Source organism: Mustela putorius, unplaced genomic scaffold, assembly GCF_011764305.1.
Source record: "Mustela putorius furo isolate JIRA1106 unplaced genomic scaffold, ASM1176430v1.1 tig00001149_pilon_pilon_pilon, whole genome shotgun sequence".
Taxonomy (NCBI): domain Eukaryota; kingdom Metazoa; phylum Chordata; class Mammalia; order Carnivora; family Mustelidae; genus Mustela; species Mustela putorius.
The window spans coordinates 532,895-555,194 of NW_025421595.1; the positions used below are offsets into that span (position 1 = coordinate 532,895).

General features: G+C 43.6%; 1 protein-coding gene across 20 annotated transcripts in view; it reads left to right on the top strand.

The window, feature by feature from the left end:
* The window catches only part of LOC123394024 (oral-facial-digital syndrome 1 protein-like), a 54,868-nt gene extending 36,179 nt beyond the window's left edge, over positions 1-18,689 (top strand). For 10 of the 20 annotated variants that reach the window (XM_045087464.1, XM_045087462.1, XM_045087463.1 and 7 more), the window contains 8 exons: positions 4,758-4,869; positions 6,508-7,113; positions 7,609-7,723; positions 11,616-11,716; positions 12,719-12,829; positions 15,731-15,888; positions 18,186-18,262; positions 18,549-18,689. In XM_045087464.1, coding sequence (XP_044943399.1) covers positions 4,758-4,869; positions 6,508-7,113; positions 7,609-7,723; positions 11,616-11,716; positions 12,719-12,829; positions 15,731-15,888; positions 18,186-18,262; positions 18,549-18,591 — 1,323 coding nt within the window. In that variant the 3' untranslated portion in view covers positions 18,592-18,689. Of the gene's footprint in view, positions 1-4,757; positions 4,870-6,507; positions 7,114-7,608; positions 7,724-11,615; positions 11,717-12,718; positions 12,830-15,730; positions 15,944-18,185; positions 18,263-18,548 lie in introns of those variants that run through there. The other 10 variants (XM_045087466.1, XM_045087471.1, XM_045087467.1 and 7 more) reach the window with 10 other exon arrangements.
* Positions 18,690-22,300: the final 3,611 nt, after the last annotated feature.

Sequence of the window (22,300 nt, forward strand, 5' to 3'; positions counted from 1 at the left end):
GCTTTCTCTTCTTTTGGATTAGTGTGGCCAATGGTTTATCGATCTTACTGATTCTTTCAAAACCACCTTCTGGTTTCATTGATATATTCTGTTGTATCTCTGGTTTCTACCTCATTGATCTCTGCTCTAATCTTGATGATTTCCCTTCTTATGTGTGGAGTTGGTTTGGTTTCTTGTTGATTCTCCAGTTCTTTAAGGTGTAGAGACAGCTGGTGTATTCTGGATTTTTCAATTTTTTTTGAGGGAGGCTTGGATGGCTATGTATTTTCCCCCTTAGGACCACCTTTGCTGTATCCCATAGGTTTTGGACCAAAGTGTCTTCATTCTCATTGGTGTCCATGAATTGTTTCAGTTCTTCTTTGATCTCTTGGTTGATCCAAACATTCTTAAGCAAGGTGGTTTTAGCTTCCAGGTGTTTGAGTTCCTTTTGAACTTTTTCTTGTGATTGAGCTCCAGTTTCAAAGCATTGTGATCTGAGAATATGCAGGGAATAATCTCAGTCTTTTGTTATCTGTTGAGTCCTGATTTGCGACTATTCTGGAGAAGGTTCTTCTCCAGTATGTGGCCTGTTCTGGAGAAGGTTCCATGTGCACTTGGGAAGGATGAGTATTCTGCTGTTTTAGGGTGGAATGTTCTTTATGTATCTATGAGATTCCTCTGGTTCAGTGTGTCATTCAAAACTCTTGTTTCTTTATTGATTTTCTTTGGATGATCTATTACAGAGAGTGGTGTGTTAAGATCTCCTACTCAATATATTCCTATCAATATGACTCTTTATCTTTATGTAATTGGCTGCTCCCACATTGGGGGTGTAGATATTTACAATTGTTAGATCATCTTGGTGGATAGTAGCTTTAAGAATTATGTAGCATTCTTCTGTATCTCTGACTACAATCTTTAGTTTAAAATCTAATTTATCTGATATGAGAATCGCTATCCCGGCCTTCTTTTGAGGCCCATTAGCATGAACGATGCTTCTCCATCCCTTCACTTTCAGTCTAGGTGTATCCTTAGGTTCAAAGTGGGTCTCTTGTAGACAACACATGGATGGGTCCTGTAGTTTTATCCAGTCTGCAACCCTGTGTCGGTTGATGGGTGCATTTAGGCCATTCACATTTAGAGTGATTATTGATAGATATGTTTTTATTGACATCGTGTTACTGTTGAAGTCTATCTTTCTTTAGATTGTCTCTATATTTCTGTTCAATGCTATTCTTAGGATTTTTCCTCTTTTATAGAACCCTCCCTTAATATTTCCTGCAGTGTCAGCTTGGTGGTCGCATAGTCTTAAGCCTTGCCGGTCTTAGAAACTCTTTATCTCTCCATCCATTTTGAATGTCAGTCTTGCTGGATAAAGTATTCTTGGCTGCATGTTCTTCTCATTTAGTGCCCTGAATATATCTTGCCAGCCCTTTCTGGCTTGCCAGGCCTCTGTGGACAGGTCTGACATTATTCTGATGGGCTTTCCTCTGTACATAAGGAGCTTCTTTGTCCTAGCTGCTTTCAAGAGGGTCTGCCTCCAGTTATAATTCTTCATTCTTGCTATTAGGTGTCTTGAGGAATTTCAAGAACTATAATCTTTGGGGGAGACCGTCCTACCGTTCTGCCTCTAGTATATGAACACTGGTTCCATTCGCGATATTGGGAAAATTTTCATGGACAACTTGTTCCACTATATCTTCTAGACTTCTTTCTTTCTCCTCCCCTTCAGGGATTCCAATAATCCTGACGTTGGAACGTTTCATGGCATCATTTATTTCCCTGATTCTGTTTTCATGGCTTCTAAGTTGTTTGTTTCAGGCTTCCTCCTGATCCTTTCTCTCTGTTTGTCCTCCAGGTCACTAATTCTATCTTCTGTCTCAGTTACTCTAGCTTTGAGAGAATTTAGATTAGATTGGGACTCATTGAGAGCATTTTGAATATCATCCCTGGTGGCTTTCAGCTCAGCCCTAATCAATTCCGTTTGGTCATCCATGGCTTTCTCCAACCTAGCTATTGACTGGTTAATCGTTAGCCTGAATTCCCTTTCTGACATATTTTCTATGTCGTTAGCCATTAGCTCCGTTGCAGAAGGCCCATCCTCTGTATTTTTCTTCTGTTGGGCATTCCTCCTCCTAGTCATTTTGGTGGGAGATGACTGAACAGATGTAGCTGGATGTATTGACTGTGGTGCAGTCAGGGTGCACCCTGGAACACTTCTGAGCAATCAAGAGTCCTCACCCAATGAAAGAAAAAAGAGAGAAAAAAGAAAAAAGAGAGCGAGAGACAGGAAAAAAGAAAAAAAGATAAAAGAGAAGGCTCAGCCCAAATGGGCCCCAGGGTAAGATTTATGAAGTATACAAACAAAAACAGACAAATAAAAAGACTGATAAAAGTATATGACAAGAAAAAAAATATATATATATATTTATATATATATACATATATATAAAAAGCAAAAAAAAAAAAAAGAACCTCGTCAAAAAGAACCCCAAGTATAAGATGTATATACTGTCAGGACAGACCCAAATACTAGAAACACTGGCGGAAGAAAAAGATGGGAGAGTAGTAATAATTTCTCAGTGTGGGCGAGGAAGGTTATTTTGATTATTCCTAGATGTATCGTGATATCTTTGTTAAAGGACTCAACTTTCCTAAGATAAAGGGGGATTAAAAATTGGTTTACCTATTGGGTAGTATTGATAGGGGAAGGGGATTATCTTGTAGTTTATATGAATATTGAAAAATAAACTAAACTAAAATTTAAAAAATCTTAAAAAATAGAAAAGCAAAAGAAAAACACAGGTATCTGTATCTAAAAGTTTGGGGTAAAGGTTATTATGGAATTTGATGTACTGGACATCTCACTGTGATGGTCAGTAAGTTAAAAAAAATGTATATTAAAAAAAATGAATGAGAATAGTGGGAACAAATTAAAAATAAAAGTTGTATCTATGAAATAGTGGTGGTTGTTCTGTTGCTGTCTTTTTGTTTTCTTTTTTTTTTTTCTTCTTCCTGGTTGGTTTTCTGGGGGAGGGGCCTGCTACGTGGGTTTTTAGGCCAAGTTCCCTGAGATAAGTCCTCCCGCCCCCCTCAAGGCGGTGGGCTCTGAGGAAACTGGTTTTTCAGGCTTTTGTTCTCTGGAGGTTTTTATGTTTGTTTCTTCTTCTTTTTTTTTTTTCCCCCTCTGGCCTTGACAGCTTTTGTTGGTTTTTGGAGGTATAGAGGAAAGCAAACTGCACCCTGACCTCCCTCTCAGAAGCTGAAAGACCCACGGATCCCCTTACCCAAGAATCCAACACTGCCACTGGATGCAATCAGCAAGAGGTTCTTTATTGTTACGCAGGCGCCTGCGGGTGGTCAGCAGCTCCTGCTAGCTGAGCACACCCGGCTGGGGTGGTGCCGGGTTTTTATAGACAGGTGCAAACAAGTTTTGGGTGGGGCGCAACTGATTGGTTGACAGTTAGAACTTTTGAAAAAGGCATATGTGGAGTTTGCTGATTGGCTCTAAGGACCCGCACGCGCGAAGAGAGAGGCGGGAAGGGGGAACAAGCTGATTGGTTCTGAGGGCCCGCGCGCGGGAGGAGAGAGGCGGGAAGGGGGAACAAGAAGGGGGAAGGTAGGAATGCCATCATGGCGTCCCTATTATTTCTATAAGCCAAGCAGTTACAGAAGGGCAAGAGAGCAATTAATCACGCAATTAATAACCTATCTACGCCTAAAAGCCAGCGGTTCACAGAAAAGCAAACTAGCGGTTAGTTATCCTATCTATCTTCTAGGAGAGGGGACTTTCCAGGGCAGGGGTCTTTCAAAGCCTCTAGGTGCTGCATTCCCCTCTAGGTGCTGCGGAGCACATAAGTTCCCCCTTGGCCGCTGGCGTTTCTTGTCGTGGTCCCTGGGGACACAGGAACTCCTGCTTGTACCCAAAACCACAACAGCGGCGGCTGTCTGGGCAGCTCCTGACCGCCAGAGATGTTCCAAGCAGCGATAGCCCCCTGAGATTTTCCCGCTGGCCCAAGCTGAGAGTGCCTGAGCGCACCTCTCTAGGGAAGGTGTGGGGCGCATGCATCTCAGACTCTGATGGCACTGCCTGGCATGTGCTTGGAAAGTGCAAAAAGGCGAGGCTTCCAACCCCTCATGGGACCTCACGCACTCTCAGGCGTGCTGGCGGCTCTGGGACCAAGACCTGGTTTCTCCATCACACACTCTCTGGCTCAGCACCAGGGGCGGCTGTCCTGGGTCTGGGAACTTAAGCCCCTGTCCCTAACTGCCCCGATTCCCACAATTTCCCCCGCAATCCTTTGTTCTTTTTGGGTGCTTCCAACCAGACTCCAAGTTAATGCTGGTTCCCAGACTCAGGGCACTCTTGTATTGGAGTATTACTTTCCAATGGGTCACCTCTGGTGGCTCCCTCCCCCTTTTGTTTATCTCCCGATACCAGTCTGACATTCCCACTCGGCTTTACCTGCCCACTGGCATCTTTTGGCCCTGTAGAGGTCCAGATGTGTATAATTCTGATCTCAGGCTGATTTCAGGGGTGGTCAGAGTTCTTCGGTAGGTAATCAGCTCACTTTAGGGTACAGGTTGATATGGCGCCTCCTCCTACTTCCCCGCCATCTTATCTCCTTGTTAGTATGTTCTGTAGTTTCATGGTTATAAACCTGCTCAGAATTGGCAAAAAAGAGAAAGAGAATAATTTGGAGGAGAGAATTGGTCCTTTTGAAATAAGTTGTGATTTGTCTTATGTTCATTTCTTTTCCTTCCCTTAATCTATTCAGATCGAACATTCTGCACAGCTGAAGGCCCAGATGCTTGATTATGATGGCTCGGTAAAGAGACTAACTATACAGGTTGCCGGTTTGAAATTGCAACTGAAGCAAACCCAGACAGGTCAAAGACATTTTAACACGTTTGTGTGTTTATGTGTGTGTGTAAAGCTTCTGATGTTTGTAAAAATGTAATGATGATTACTCAGTGAATTTTTAGTAATTCTCATAGCAGGGGAAGAGTTATAGAAATATATGTCAGCTGAGAAGTAAAACTATTTCAGGACTAGCAACCAGGTTCTCCACTATAGTGACCTGCTTTCACAGGTGCCCCATGACTCAGGAGAGGTGAGGTAGTGACACAGAGGTCCCCGGATTCATCCTGAATCTAGGTTTTCCTTTTTTGTGCCACAAAGACCAGTTGACTTTTCCATCGTTTGACGTGTCCCCGGACAGATGTGTACTCACGCGCAAGAAGTGGGGTAGTCAGCACCACTACAAGTGGAGTCGGGAAGTGCTCCTTGTTTTGGGTCCCCATTGTGAAGTCCGTTCTCTGAACCTGGGCACACTCCCTTGAACTTCTTTGGGCCTCAGTGTCCTCAATGGGTAATTGGGCTAGGAGTGACGCTGGGCTGTGTGGATGAAGATGAAGTGAGATGGATAGCAGTACAGGGCCTGGGACACACATGACACCAAGGGAATGGTTGCTGCTGTCATTTTCTTACTCCAATTTCACTGCTGTGCATGATGTCCACCGCTTCCTACTTCATAACAGGGACACCGAAGTTTCGCACCTTGTTTCACTGCTTGCAGGCACAAAGCAGGTTCCTCCGAGCGTTCCCGGTGGGTGTGCTTTCTCGCTTCTTTGTTCCGAAACCCCCTCTGTCCCATTCGCACTCTGTCCTGGTTAGGCCCTTTGTTCCCTTCTCACACAGGTTTTCCCTTTACTCATTTCTACTCTTGCGTGCTCTTCACTGTCTCTCCATAATTCTGTTTGCCACACTGTCTGCAGCTGGAATTCTGGTGACCTCACATCATGAAAAATACTTCAAGAAGGTAGAACCTTTTGAACCCCCCGTGGCACATTGCAAGCCTCTGTCTCAGCGGTGTCCTCAAGGAGGCGTTGCAGGAGAGGTAGTGGTCCGGAGTGCCAGCTTTGCCCTGGGCAGTGCCAGTGGCTCTCTACCTTGCTTACCATGTGAGCCAGCCTCAGTAGTGTCTGCCCTCCTAAAATGGGAGCAGTGAACGTTATTGGCCCACAGCATTGTCGAGACTACAGGTCTTCCTTCCCTTATCGGAAACTCAGGCCAGGGCTGTGGCTTGTGGATTTTACCATGGCCCTGGGGGTTCTACACAGCATCCTGTAGTGAAACACAGTAATTACTTCGTAATCAAAGGGATGAATATTCATGGTAGGTGGAATAAGTGAAGATTGTAAATGTGTTTATATTGGTTCAGGTCAAGCTTTTCAGCCAAATCAGTTGGGCCTTGCCACCAATTAAGTTAGAATATATTTTCAGTTTCCAGGGCTTTTTAGATCTCATGATAGTAATAGATTGGGAAGTAATATGCATAACGAAACGTACATATATAACCTTTTCATAAATATTAATACTGTCAAGACTGCAGCTTTCAGAAACTAATGTGGAAGCTTGTCCTTAATACCACCTTCCGTTTTTGAAAAATCATGATCTTGATCTATTTTGACTCTCTTCTCTGCCTTTTCTCATCATTTCACATGCGGTCTTCTTGGAACCCATAGCTCTCGAAAATGAAGTGTACCGCAGGCCCAAGCAGTTTCTCATCGAGCAGTCCGTCAGCAGACTATTGAGTGGCAAGACGGCAGTGCCTTGTGATGCAGATGTAGGCGGGGATTTCTTAAAAAATACTCTCGACCAGGAAAGGCCAATGATGGTTATACCAAGGATCATAAGTTATCCAAATGCAAGCACAGAGAGCAGTTCCCGCGATTCTGACCTTGAGTTTGTAGCCAATACCAAGGCCAGGATGAAAGAGCTAGAGCAAGAGACCAAACGTTTGGAGAAAGCTTTCCAAAATTATCATCGAAGAGTTAGTCAACTCCCTGCTAAAAGCCCTTTAGCAGCCAAGAGCCCACCACCCCTGCACTTGCTAGGAACACTCCAGAGCATCGATTTGAGTTCATCTCAAAGACCCACTTGTGCCGAGGACAGAGTTGTCTCTGAGCAGCCTCTGGTGGGCACCCCCGAAGAGGACAAGAGCAGCACCTTGGAGGCGTGGGTTGGCAGCATGGCCTCAAGGACACACAGGGACACTGCCTCCAGACGCCTCTCCTCCACTCCCATTCCCAAAGCAAAAAGGAACCTCGATGGTGAAATGTATATGGAAGGTGAGCGGCTGCTAGGAGGGTTGCAGGAAGCTCTGGGTTTGCTCTGGTCCTTGGATGGCCTCTTACCCAAGTCCAGAGTGCAGCCTGCCTGAGATGGCAGGAAAGAGCAGGAGGCGAGACCAGGGTCGCCTGAGCCCCAACACTGCTGTCCTCTCTCTTGACCTGCCTTTTCTGGTTAACAGGGGCATCTCCTTTAAGGTGCGGGGTTGCTGTGCGCAGTGGTGGGATAGCGTCCTTTTCTAGCAATTTCCTGGGTACGCAGACATGTGCAGAGCGACAGTGGCTTTCCCTTTACTGCTGGATAGTTGGGTACATTTTATTGTTCCTACTGCAGTTTCATGTAGGGGCTTGAATCGTTAGTTTGGTGAGATCACTTAGGCGTCATACACAGCTATTTACAAGGGTAGTAGAACTCATTGTCAGAGTAATAGAACTGTTTGGAGACCATGTTTCTGTCTTCTTGCAATTCTTTAAGTCAAGCCTTCTGCCCCTTAGGTCTGGGCCGATCCCATGCGGCTGACCCCATTCCTTGTCCCAGACAGCCTTCATCTGCTGAGTCCAGGCACAGGGCTGCCCTCCAGCCACTGCCCAGCCCTCCAGAGCAGGCCAGGTAATACCACCTTCTGCTGGACTTCAGCTCAGTCTGCTGAGCTGCTTGGGGTCTCACCCTGGACTCGCTGGGCTTTTCTTTGGTGGTATAGAATCAGTAGTCAGGTTGTAAGATGATGTGTGATCTTTGAGAATGATCTAAATTACCTGGGTGAGGGGTGGGCACGAACATTCTTTTTAGTAAAGAAGTAATTTCTATTTGTTTGCTAAACTTGGCATGTAGGACCTACACTCTACTATCAGTAAACAGCTTTATACTTCAGAATAGACCCGGTTAATGGAGATAGAACAAATGGACCAAATCTGCGAAAACAAATTCAATTTAAACTTTAAACAATTTCACACATCACTAAAAAGTCATATAAAAATATTTTGGGGGGTGCCTGGGTGGCTCAGTGGGTTAAAGCCTCTGCCTTCGGCTCAGATCATGATCCCAGGATACTGGGATTGGGGTCCCCATTGGTCTCTCTGCTCTGCAGGGAGCCTGCTTCCTCCTCTCTCTATCTACCTGCCTCTCTGCCTTTCTTGTGATCCCTGTCTATCAAATAAATAAAATGTTCCAAAAAAAATTTTTTTTTGGCATTTAAATATAAACAAACAAGGTTCCAATCTCTTTTTGTACTTGAGCATAGTTGACAATGTTACATTCATTTCAGGTATAGAGCATAGTGAGGTGTCTCACTATGTTTCGCTCTGTTATGTTTCGCTCTGTTCCCCACAATTGGAGCTTGGCCTATCACTGTACAACACTGTTGCGCCCTTGAGTGTATTCCCTGTGCTATGCCTTCTGTTCCCATAGCTTGTTCGTTTCATACGTAGAAACCTGTACCTCCCCCTCCCCTTCATCCATTTTGCTCATCCCCCTGACCCCTTCCCTCTGGCAACCATCACTTTGTTTGTTTTATATTTATAGGTCTAATTCTGCTTTGTTTATTCATTTGTTTATTTTTTGATTATTCATTTTCCTTATTCATTTTTTAAAAGATCTTATTTATTCATTGTATGAAGAGTGCACATGAGTGGGTGGGAGCAGAGGGAGAGAAACTCTCAGGCAAATTCTGCGCTGAGTGTGGAGCCCAACGCAGGGCTCTGTCTCACAACTGTGAGATTGTGGCCTGAGCCGAAATCAAGAGTTGGGTGCTTAACTGACTGAGCCAGCCAATGGCCTCTGTTTTTTCATTTGTTTTTCAGACTCCACATGTAAGTGAAATTACATGGTATTTGTCTGTCTCAGTCTGATTTATGTCGCTTACCATAATACTCTCAGGTCTATCCATGTGTTGTTGAAAGTGGCAAAAAAATCTCATTTTTTTATGGCTGAGTAATATTCCCATTAGGTATAGCTATGTGCGTACCACATTTTCTTTACCATTCATCAGTTGTGGACACTTAGGTTGCTTCCATATCTTGGCTGTTTTAAATAATGTTGCTGTAAGCATAAGGGTGCATGTATTTTTTGAGATTAGTGTGTTCATTTTCTTTACATAAATGCCCAGTAGTGAAATTACTAGATCATAATTGTGTTTCTGTTTTTAATTTTTTTTAAAAGATTTTATTTATTTATTTGACAGATCACAAGTAGGCAGAGAGGGAGAAGCAGGCTCCCCGCTGAGCAGAGAGCTTGATGCAGGCCTCGATCCCAGGACCCTGAGACCATGACCTGAGCCCAAGGCAGAGGCTTAACCCACTGAGCCACTCAGGCACCCTGTTTTTAATTTTTTGAGGAAAGCTGTCGTAACTGTCCACAGTGGCTGCACCAGATTGCATTCCCACCAGCAGTGCACGAAGGTTCCTTAACATTATCACCAACACCATCTGCTGCTTGTCCTTCTGGTTATAGCCACTCTGACAGGTGTCAGGAGATACCTCATTGTGACTTTAATTCGCATTTCCCTGATGAGTGATGTTGAGCCTTTTTCCACGTGTCTGTTGGCTTTCTGTATGTCTTCTCTGGGAATATATTTATTCAGGTTCTCTGGCCATTTTTATCAGTTTATTTGTGTTACTGGTGTTGAGTTGTAAAAGTTCTTTACATGTTTTAGATATTAGCGTCTTATGGGATATATTATTTACAAAAATCTCCCATTCGGTAGATTGCCTTTTCGTTTTGTGATGCTTTCTGTTTGCTGTCCAAAAGGTGTTTATTTTGACATAGTCCCAATAGTTTAATTTTGTTTTGTTTCTCTTGTGTCAGGAGACCTGTTGCTAAGGCTAATGTCAGAGACATTACTGCCTGTGCTGTCTTTTAGGATTTGAATGGGTTTAGGTCTCCCATTTAGGTCTTTAACCCCTTTGAGTTGATTTGTGTGTGTGGTGTAAGGAAGTGGTCTAGTTTCATTGTTTTGCATGTAGCTGTCCAGTTGTCCCAAGACCGTTTTTTGGAGAGACTGGCCTTTCCCCATTGTGTATTCTTACCTCCTTTGTTGTTAATTGACCATATTAGTGTGGGTTTCTTTCTGGGTTCTCTGTTCTGTTCTCATTGATCTATGTGTCTGGTTTTGTGCCAGTACCATACTGTTGTGATTATTACAGCTTTGTAGTATATCTTGAAATCTGGGCTTGTGCTACCTCCCGCTTTGTTTTTCCTCAAGATTGCTTTGGCTGTTCGATCCCATACACCTTTTAGTATTATTATTTGTTCTAGCACTGTGAAAAATGCCTTTGGTATTTTGATAGGGATTGCACTGAATTTGTCAATTGCTTTGGGTAGCAGGGACATTTTAATTTAAGAATTGTTATTTCTTCCAATCCGTGAGCATGGAATATCTTGCCATTTGTGTCATCTTCAATTTTTTTCCATCAGTGTTTGACAGCTTTCAGAGTATAGGTCTTTCAGCTCCTTAGTTAAATTTATTTCTAGGTGTTGTTTGGTGCAATTGTAAATGAAATTGATTTCTTAATTTCCCTTTCTACTACTTTGTTATTATTGTGTAGAAATGCAGCCCATTTCTGGGTATGAATTTTCTACCCACTACTTCCCTGAATCAGTGTATTCTAATAGTTTTTTGGTTGAGTCTTTAGGATTTTTTGTTTAGAATCATGTCATCTGCAGATGCTGACAGTTTGGTTCTTTCTTGCCAATATAGATGCCTTGTATTTCTTGTCCTATGGCGGTGGCTAGGACTTTCAGTACCGTGTTGAATAAAATAATAAGAGTAGACATCTTGTCTTGTTCCTGATCTTATAAGGTTCCAGTTTGTAGATCATTGAAATAAATTCCAGGCAGTGAGTCCTGGGGTGCGATTGGTGAAGCAGGAGGCAGTGGGTGTGTTGAGGAGCTCAGCAGTGGATTGCCCAGTCTGGGATTTGAGTCATACAGAGAACCCCTGTTTGTGCCTGGTCCCCATAGCTGGAGACACTGGCTCCTTAGTTCCGGCCTCCGATTTGGGCTTCTGCGTATTGACTCCGTTACACTGTGCAGAGTTGAAAACTGCCACGTGTGCCTGTTATGATCCTAATGTCTGTAATAGTGTTTTATATCATTCTTTGTTGTAATAAAGCCAGGAAGAAAGCTGAGTTAGGGCCCTTTGATGTGCATGGGCTTGCAGTATAACCTCTTCAGCTGACATGTGCTGAGGGTATGCAGAATCCGGGTTTCTCAAAAATGCTTTCTGGTTCTTGAGAAAGTTAACTCGTCATAGGAGCACTGTGGTAATGGTGGTAGTGCCTGTCTTGCGGCTTGTGGTGGCCGTGAGGCGTCACCAAGCCAGCAGCTTATAGGGACGCCTGGTGCATGGAAGGTGACCCCAGCAGCCTAGCTATTATTCTCCGAGAACCCAGGAACATCTGCTTTCTGAAAGCATTTTGAATCCCAAAGAGTTTTCATCACCCTGTGCTCTTGGATTTTACATTCCTACAACTTGACGCTCTTGACTTTTATTCTTCCAATCTAGTCTTTGTCAAAGACAAATGGAGCTTCAGAACAAAAGTGAATTTTCAAATCCGGCCAGGCTACCTCTTAAGGACAATGAGGAATTTGAATCATCTTTCGAATGTAAGTTCAAATACGAGTACTGGTTTTTATAAGCTCAAAATGGTGAAAGCTTAGTTTTGGTGAAACATACTCATTCTCATGAAGAGTAGTGCAGTTACAGATTGTGACATTTTTATTTTGTGATAAAACCACAAATACAGATATATTGCCTCATCTTTACATCACGAAGATTTTCAGGAGTGTGTTTTGAGTTCCATTTATCAAGCATTTCAGGGTAGCTCACAATGTTAGAGTTGGAGCTGAGCCTATAAGTGAATCCTTAACTCAGTTTACCAAGTTTGGGATTGCCTCAGAGTTCAAATAAGTGATTTTACGAATTCTTTTTTCCCTTCTATGGAACATGAGTATGCCATTGCTTTATTGGTCCCAATGACTGCCTAAGATTTAGAAAGCCCTTTTTTTAAATTCAAGAATGGAGGTAAAATAATATAAGCTTGAGTGTCTGGAATTGGTATACTGGCTGTGGCCATGCCCCAGAGCCCAGCGCAGAAGGTTAAGTGGGACAGAGCTGTAGCACGGCTCATGCCCGCGGTTCTTTCCAGCTTGGCAGTCTTTGTATTTCTGCATAACCTGCCATTTTCCTTCATGGGCTTCATGGCCGGTGTGCAAGTATCAGATTTTGAACATTTAAATTATAAAGCTTAATAAGCTTTTCAAAGTCCTTGTGACTAAGTTTGTTAAATCACTGATTTCAAGTAGAATTCAAGTGATTTATCCGCAAGCCCGGTGAATTTTTTCCCTTGGTAGATTTTCCTATTGGGGAACCAGTGAGATTTTATAAAGGAATCTAATTCTTGAAAGCAGAACAACACGGGAGGAGAGAGTACCATGGTCAGGCGACTCTGATGCAGAGTTCTAGAGTTCTCTAGGCAAAGAGCTGGCCCTGTTGCTTGGGCCAAGACTCGAGTGGTTCACCGTGAGTTCTTCCTACACTGCGCTACGCTCCCTTCTCCTGTCCTAGCTGTGGAGAGCTCACGAGACACTTGTTTGAACCTTGTGTAGATGCAGGGAGCGCAGCGAGGCAGTTTGAAGTGGATGGCGTCCATCCTGCCAACGACATGCCTCACGGGAGTACTGCCACGGCTGCCAGACCTGTGGCCTGTCACTACCCGAGTAAGTTTTCCTCTATTTTAACGAACAAAGTAGATTAACGAATTAGTAGTGCTGAATCTTACTGTGTTTTCTCTTCTTGCATGCCTTAAGAAAGTAGGACAAGCAAACCTTGATATATTTCAGTCTGCAGAAAAGCTGCTGACGTTGCAGGGAAACTGACCATGAGGTTTGTCTTGCTGGACCCGCCCTGTCTTTCCTCTTGCCTCCTCCAGCTGACCCACTCCCTTCCCAGCGTGGAGGAAAGGTGTAATGGGGAGCTTGGGGCTTTGCTTCCAGGGCTCAGCCAACCGCCAGGTCCTTTTCTCCTTGGACCCAAGTGTTGAAGCTTCAGAGTTGAAAGGAAATGCCTCAAGTAAAACTGGCTAGTGGTCCTTTCCAAACATGGGGAGAACATTCTCCCTAAAATCTCTGCAAAGCCTATTACAGCCAGTTTCTTGGTTTGAGACACGGCTGGGAATGTGAGCAGTCGCTGACGGAGGCTTGATACTTGGAAAGAGTTGATTTTTGCCAATTCCAGGGTAAAATGATACTAGAGATTCATTCAGCCTTTTCTCTCTGGGCACTTTCCTCATGGCTGAGCACACAGCAGTGTACCAGCCCAGTCCCCTGCTTCCTGGAGCTTCTAGTAGATACTGATAGGGACCATGGCACCTGAGAGCAGGTCTGATGGGCAGGCATTTGGCCAAGAGCTGAGTGAGTAGGGAAGAAAATGCAGTAGTATAAGGGAAAGCAACTGAGCAGACAGGTGTTTTGTTTCTGACATACAACATAGATGACAGTAAATGGCTTTTTAAATGACTGTTAAGTAATGTGGTTATGTTGCAGTCATTGATAAAGTCTCTTACATTGTTGTTTAACTTTTATATCTGGGGTGCACAGGGAGACGCAAAGGCCCCAGGCTCAATACCTTTGTGCCAGTGGGAAGGCTTCATTTCTTTGTTCTTAAGGTCCAGGGTGGTTTCATTGTGCCTGGGCAGCTACAAAGTGCACTTCACAGGGAAGAAGGAGCTCTTTTCATCTGTTTAAATTAGCTCACAAATAGCATTCTCATTCTGGGGTTGCTGCTCCCTGTGAGAGTCTGGCACATCAGGGAGTAACCCTCATTCCCCCAGCAGGCAGGAGGCTGTGTCGCTGCTTAGGGAAGTGGTCGGAGCCTCCTCCACTCTTAGAATTTCATGACCAGGATTAAGAGAGTATTGTTGCGGGACGCCTGGGTGGCTCAGTTGGTTAAGCAGCTGCCTTCGGCTCAGGTCATGATCCCAGCGTCCTGGGATCGAGTCCCACATCGGGCTCCTTGCTCCGCAGGGAGCCTGCTTCTCCCTCTGACTCTTCCTTCCACTCTGTCTGCCTGTGCTCGCTCTCACTCACTCTCTCTCTGACAAATAAATAAATAAAATCTTTAAAAAAAAAAAAAAGAGAGAGTCTTGTTGCTTCTCTCTTATTAGGAAAACTAACTTTTTGGTAGTGACTTAGGGCAGGGCATGGCTGTGAGGTTAGAAGTCCCATGGTGAACCTATGCACTTATCGTTGCTTAGCATTGCTGGGGAAGGTTGAGGTTAAAGGTCAGGGCTGGAGGAGGTCAGCACAGCCACCCTTGGACTTGAGGTTGAATTCAGCATGTGAGGCTTGGGAGCCTGTGTTGCAACTGAGAGAACAAACAATGAAAAAAGGGTTCTTGGCCGGAAGGAATACAAGTAGAGAAGATTGATGCCTGTGGGTTGTGACAAGGCAGTTACAAAGTATGTGTGAATATGGTGCTGGAGGAGCCAGGTGTGACTTTAGGAGTAAGGAGGACCTCACCCAGGAGGTGGCTTTTAAGTGGTGGCTTGCGTAGCAGGTAAGGTTGTGGGGTAGGGAGGGAGCACCTCAGGTTAAGGAGGCCATGAAAGCAAGGGTGTGGCGCGAGGCCAGAGCGGCTGTGCTCAGTGAACAGTGGGCGTGCGGTTCCGTGGATGGCAGGTCCGAACGTGAAGGTTACGGTGATAGAGGAAGTCTGGAAAGAAGAAGGCAGATTGTCAGCTTGAACTGCTATGGGTTTGGACTCCCCCAGAGCAGAGAGTATGCGGAGCAGACCCAGGAAGTGACCCGCGCTCACAGTGGTGAAGGTGGGTTGCAAGCAAGAGAGACCAGTGTCATGGAGAGCTCTAACTAGGTAGTAGCAGCGCCCCACAGTGCAGCAGGATGAAGGGCCTGTGAGCCCTCCTGGCCAAGTGGACATAGCACGGAAAAAGCATGATGAAGGAGGCATGCTCTGTGATCAAGCATGGTTACAGAACCCTCCTCAGGAAGGAAGCCAGGGTTGTGGGATCTCTAAGTGTTGATGACAGGAAGCCTGTTAGAAGCCAGGACGTGAGGAAACAGAGAGGTCGGGCCTAAAGAAGGAGGTGTGGGAAGGGTCGGGGATCAGCCTGCAGGAGGTGGCAGCGAACTGGTTCTGGCCAGGGCGTGGGTAGAGTGTGGTGGCAGCATCCTCTCTGGGGCAGGAGAGATGGGATGCCTGCACTGGAGTGAGGGGAAGAGCTGGGAAAGTGCTGTGTAAGTGAAGAGGGGCTAACAGCTAACTCTGAGTCATATAGCTGGGGGTAAGCTCCTAACCAGAGGCACGGCTTGCCTTGGGAAATGTGGAAGTGAGCAAAGAGCATAAGAAGCTGTGATGGGGGTGGGGGGATGTGGGAGGCAGTTAGAGTCCTCATCTGAAGGGTGACGGGTCTTCATCTTAGCAAAGTAAAAGGCAGGTGCGGGGCTAGGAGTGGGTTTGGGGCTTAAGATGGAGCAGGCCAGGAGTCCATGAGAAACCATGCAGTCTTCCTGAGCTTTGGCAAGGGCCCCTGCAAAGCAGTCGTGTGTATAGTTGAAAAATCCGATGCCAGAAACTACGTACCCTTTTTTCTGTCCTGTTAGGCGTGGATCAGAAACAAATGGGAGAACAGAAGGGAGAAGAAAAAATGTGGGAAGAGCACATGAGAGAACGCAGGCAGAGAGAAGAGAGAAGGCAGAGTGAGCGGCAGGAAGCTTTAGGAAGGGAACGAAGAGAACTGGAGAAACTGGATCAAGAGCGGGTAATGCTAAGTGCACACAAATTCTCTACGCTGCTTTTCCTCTGGTGGGCCTCCTGTAAGTACTTCGCTCCCAGGGACATGAGCCCTTATTGTGTCCTGAAGTCATATGAGTGGCAGGTTGTTTAGTTTGGGATTTCTTTAATCATACATTATTACAGTGTTATTGACTATGTTCCCTACGCAGTGCTTCAGATTGCTGTGATTACACTTTTTATGACTGGAAGTTTGTACCTCTTAATCCCCTTTATCTATTTCCCCCACCCTCTACCTTCTCCCTGGCAACCACCAGTTTGTTGTCTGTATTTGAGTTTGGGTATTTTGGGTTTGTTGTTTCTTTGTTCATTTGTTTTGTTCTCTAGATTCCACACATAAGTGAAATTACTTTGTGTGGAATGTGTCTGACTTATTTTACTCAGCGTAATAGTCTCTGGGTCTGTCGTGTTGTCACAGATGGCAAGACCCCATCCTTTTCCTTTCTGTGGCTGAGCACTGGTTCATCGTGTGAACAGCCCCTCTCTACCCACTCCCCCCATGCGCGGACACTGGGCTGCTTCCCTCTCTTGGCCGTTGTGCCTAATGCTGCAGTGGACATTGGGGTGCATGTATCATTTCAGATTATTGTTTTCATTTTCTTTGGGTAAATATCCAGTAGTGGAATTACTGGATCATAGGGTAATTCTGGTTTTAATATTTTGAGGAACTTCCATACTGTTTCATACTGTGCAGTGGCTGCACCCATTTGCATGCCCACCAGCAGGGCACCACAAGGGTTCCTCTTTTCTCCTCACCCTCACCCTTACAAGGGTAACCCTGTCGATTGTTTCTTTGGCTATAGCCGTTCTGACAGGTGAGGTGAGAGCTCACTGTGGTTTGGATTTGCATTTCCTGATGATGAGTGATGCTGGGCATCTCTTCATGTGTCAGTTGGCCATCTGGATGTCGTCTTTGGAGAAACATCTGTTCAGGCCCTCTGCCCATTTTTGATTGGATTGTTTGGGTTTTTTGGTGCTGTGTAAGTTTTTTATATATTTGGGGTATTAACCCTCATTGCATATGTCATTTGCAAATATCTTCTCCCATTCAGTTTGTTTTTTTTAGTTCTGTTGATGGTTTCCTTCACTATGCTAAAGCTTTTATTCATGGTGTAGTCCCACTAGGTTTTTGTTTATGTTTGGTTTTTGTTGTTGTTGTTTTGGGGTTTTTTTTTTTCTTTGCTTTTGTTGCCCTTGCTTCAGAAGACGTATCTAGAAAAATGTTGCTAAGGCCAATGTCAGAGAAGTTACTGCTCTTGCTCTGTTGTAGGATTTGTGTGGTTTCAGGTTGCACATTTAGGTTTTTCATCCATTTTGAGCTTATTTTTTGTTTAAGAAAGTGGCCCAGTTTTCCCAGCATCACTTACTGAAGACACTGTCTTTTCCCTGTTGTATGTTCTTACCTCCTTTGTTGTAGTCAGTCGACCATACAAGCATGGGTTTACTTTTCGGCTCACTGTTCCCAGTAATCTGTGTGTCTGTTTTTGTGCCTGTACCATACTGTTTGGATTACTATAGCTTTGGTAGTATATCTTGAAATCTAGCATTGTGATACCTCCAGCTTTCTTCTTTTTCAAAATTGCTTTGGCTATTTGGGTCTTTTGAGGTTCCATACAAATTTTAGTTATTACTAAGTTTAGTATTAAAAGGCCATTCTGTTTGTGGTGAAAATCCTTTGGAGAAATACATGAAAATTATTCAGCAGGCTCAAGACCAGGAGACGGCAGAAAAGGTGCTGATGCTGTGGACCGGCCTTCTTTGGAGGGGGCTGCCAAGATGCTTTAGTTTGTTCCAAAACTGTAGGACCCAGATCTGCCTACTCCATTGGAGCCAAAAAGGTGGAAGCATAGAAAATCCACAGTTCAGATAGAGCCCTGAGTCTTTTTGATACATGAGACTCTTGACAAAATTTCCTCGCTTTGCTTGGATGAAGATTGAAGAGGTTTTGATTTGTCATATTATAAAAGTTTAGGATATCTATCATTTTAAGAACAAGAAAGAACATAATGAAGGTCTGTTCGTGAACAATGGATGCCTGAGGACTGTCCAAAGCCCTGGTGTTTTACTTCTGTCTCACCGTGGGTGTTGAGAATGGGCACCAGATAGTTTTTTTTTTTGATGTGCTTGCTGAATTTCATGTTTAAAAGTAACCCCTTTCTTAGACTTTTGAATTGCATCTATTTCTCAGATTAGTCCTGAGAGAAATCAGAGTGTTGAATAAGATTGATACATAATTTCAGAATTCTTTTTCCCTCTTTTTGTCAGCGTTCAAAGAAAGTTGGCAGAGAAGCCTCAGAAGCCTCAGAAGTGGACTTGCTGCCATCTAGTGACAAAGATGAAAGGTATGGTTTCCTCAGTGCGGTGTTCCTACACAAAGCATTACGTTGCCAGTGTGTCGGCCAAGGGAAACGTTCAGATATTTGAGTCTCTCTGTGAGAAATTAGTGAAATTCAAAATTAAGGACTTCAAAAAGTCCTTTATTTTTTAATTTGTGAAATTGCTTCTGAGAGAAATTTTAAACAAGGGCGGAAACCCCACAGAGAAAGAATGCAAATATTATAAGGATCCCTGAATAAACTTGACAAGAATTTAATAAATTAAAATTGTTTTTATCTTTCCCTAATTTAGTTTCATGGGCTTTTCTCGCGAAGGAACAGATGACTTTTGGTAACCATGTTTGCTGTCCAGGATCTTACCCATATAACTAAAGGCCTATGAATTCTTTGTAACAAGACAAAATTTTCAATAAAAATTTTATCTGTAATCCAATACAATTCTGTTTTTCATAATTTTATTTGGTTTCATGGTATATAAACCAGAAATTATCTAGTCAAGTAACACCTCTTTAGAATTTTTCCTTTTCAGGCTTTGCATGACCCTAAAATGTTTTTTTTTTTCCTCCCCATTTTTATCATAGGTTATATTTATTTGAAAACCTCTTAGTTAAGTTCCAGGCCTATATTTTGGAAGTTTCAGCTGTGTTCCTTTGCTCTCCAGAGTTGGGCTACCCACCGTCAAATAGGAGTCTTATTTTCCCCGTCGCTTTCCATCTGATCTGTCCCTGAAAATAAGGACATGGGTTTTTCCATCCCAGGTATTAGAAATAATAAAGTATCACCTGTGGTCTTTACTTCTCACATCTTTTTCTTGAGAATGAACACAACCCCTTCTTAGATGATGATAAAAAATAACATTTACTGAGCACTTTTGGTGTACCAGGTACAATTTTAAACCTTTATATGTATTAACTCACTTAATTCTTATATTATCCATATGAAGCATGTGTATTCTGACCGCCCACAATTTACAGATGAAGAAACACAAGGTACAAGGAGTTTGGTAGCTCAATCTGGTAGCAGAGCCAGGATGTATACACACCTCCCTCTTGTGCACATGTTCTCTCACAAATAAATACAATCTTAGAAAAAAATTCAGTTCCTTTGCCCATTTTTTAAATTGGATTGTGTTTTGCTATTAAGTCATATGAGTTCTTTCTGTATTCTGGATATTAACCCTTTATCAGATACATAGTTTGCAAATACTTTCTTCCACTTGGACAGGTTGCTTTTTCACTTTGTTGATGGTGCCTTTTGTTGTACAGAAGATTTTTAATTTGATGTTTTGTTTTGTTTTGTCTTGTTTTGAAGAATTTGAGAAGAACTGGAATTGATTCTTTAGGAAGCCTTTGGTAGGATTCACCAGTGAACTCATCTGGTCCGGGCTTTTTTTTGGGGGGAGAGTTTTGATTACTGATTTGATCTCCTTATTACTAATTGGCCTCTTCAGATTTTCTTTTGTGTGTGTGTGTGCGCGTGGTGTGTGCGTGTGTGTGTAGAGATTTTATTCATCTGAGAGAGAGCATGAGCTGCCGGGGGCACGGCGGGAGCGGTAGGGCAAAGGGAGAGGCAGACTCCCTGCTGATCAGGGAGCTAGACCTGGGACTCTTTCCCAGGATCCCAGGATCATGACCTGAGCTGAAGGTAGATGCTTAAGCAACTGAGCCACCCAGAAGTCCTGGTCTCTTCAGATTTTTCTATTCATGGTTCAGTTTTAGTAAGTTGTAGATTTGTAGGAATTTATCCATTTCTGCTAGGTCGTATACTTTGTTGGCATATAATTGCTCATAATAATACTTGTGTGGTATCAGTTGTAATGTCTTCTATCATTTGTACTTTTAATTGAATTCTCTTTTTTTCCCCCTTTGGTTAACCTAGCCAAAGCTTTTGTTTATCTTTTCAAAAAACCAAACTGTTACTTCCATTGATCTTTTCTGCTATATTTATAGATTTCAGTCTCTAGCTCATTTATTTCTGCTCTGATCTTTGTATTTCCTTCCTTCTGCTAGTTTTGGGCTTAGTTTTTCTTTTTGTAGTTCCTTGAGATGTAAAGGTAGCTTCTGTGTTTAAGCACGCTTCTTTTTTTTTTTTTTTTTTTTGAGATTTTATTTATTTATTTGACAGAGAGAAATCACAAGTAGATGGAGAGGCAGGCTGAGAGAGAGAGGGAACAGGCTCCCTGCTGAGCAGAGAGCCCGATGCGGGACTCAATCCCAAGACCCTGAGATCATGACCTGAGCCGAAGGCAGCGGCTTAACCCACTGAGCCACCCAGGCGCCCAGAGCATGCTTCTTTGTTTTTTTTTTTTTTTTTCGTAAATATTTTATTTATTTATTTGACAGAGATCACAAGTAGGCAGAGAGGCAGGCAGAGAGAGAGGGGGAAGCAGGCTCCCTGTAGAGCAGAGAGCCTAATGATGGGCTCCATCCCAGGACTCTGAGATCATGAGCTGAGCCGAAGGCAGAGGCTTAATCCACTGAGCCACCAGGCGCTCTCTTTCTTGTTTCTTAGTGTAGGTATTTATTGCTGTCAACTTTTTTAGAAGAGTGTTAGTGAGGGTGCCTCATAAGGGTTGGTATGTTAGATTTCCCTTTTCATTCGTCTCAGATTTTTAATTTCTCTTTCTTAACCCATTTGTTGATCAAAAACATGTTGTTTATGGGGCGCCTGGGTGGCTCAGTGGGTTAAGCTGCTGCCTTCGGCTCAGGTCATGATCCTAGGGTCCTGGGATCGAGCCCCGAGTCGGGCTCTCTGCTCAGCAGGGAGCCTGCTTCCTCTCTCTCTCTGCCTGCCTCTCTGCCTGCTTGTCATCTCTCTCTGTCAAATAAATAAATAAAATATTTAAAAAAAAAAAAGAACATGTTGTTTAATTTCTATGTATTTGTGTATTTTCCAGATTTACTGTTATAATTGATTTCTAGTTTTATACCATTGTGGTTGATACGATTTCAGTCTTCTTAAATTTCTTGACTTATTTTGTGGCCTAACCATATGATCTATCTGGAGAATGTTCTGTGCATGCTTGAGAAGAATGTGTTGACTCCTCCTGTTAGATGTGTGAAAATTAATAAAGGGAACTCTTACTTAGAATGGCGTTGGGAAGCCCTATCAGGGGAGCTCTCCCCCACATGAATTTTCTCTCACATCTTAACTTCATTCCTATGCCAGAAAAAGTTCACTTGCTTGCTCCAGCAGGGGAAGGAAGATTTTCTAGCCCAGCAACAGCCTAACCAATGAGAAACTACCACAGTTCAGATAGTAAGTAACCATCAACATCCTAAATTTCGTTCAAAGCAGCCCCTCCCAACTTTATCCATTTTTCTCTATAAGAAGTAATGTTTCTCTCTGTTGTTCCACAGACTCTGCCTATGGTTTGCTTGCGTGTTCTGAATTGCCATTCCTCTGCTATTCCTGATGAAACTCATTTTACTGGTAGCATAACTTGCTATTTTATTTTTAAAGTTCATGTTACTTGTGGTGCTCAGAAGTGGGATCTGAAGGAGATGAACGCCTGCGGAAGTAACAAGCCTCAGAACCGTATGCAGTACCCACTGGAGCCCTCTGTGCTCTCTGCTTCCCTGACTTGTCTTTTTTTTTCCATTGTGTATCTCCCATATTCAAGCTCCCTCCCTTGGTTGAGCTGTCTGACTTTATTTGGCATCTGGTTTGGTTTTTATGAAGGCACCCCCCACCCCAACCTGGTGAGCAGTCTTTGGTTTCCATTAGCCCTCTTTTGATTCGCTGCACCTTCTTGGAAATTGACCCGTACTGTTCCAACGCGGGGAAATACATGATTCCTGGTGTTTCAGAGCAGCTCTTAGAAAACAGGGTCCTTTGAAGGTAAGACACTTTAGAGACTCTAAAGGCAAGATGGGCTTGCCCTAGTTCTTGGACCAGGCTCTTGGCCTTTGTGGAAAAATAAGCAGACTTTTGGATAATTTGGAATTACAGTGGCCATTCTTAGAAACTTTGACTTAGATAAATCCATTTAAGGGGCACCCTTATAAAGAGAGATCCAAGCCCTCTCAGAGACAATGGAGTGCA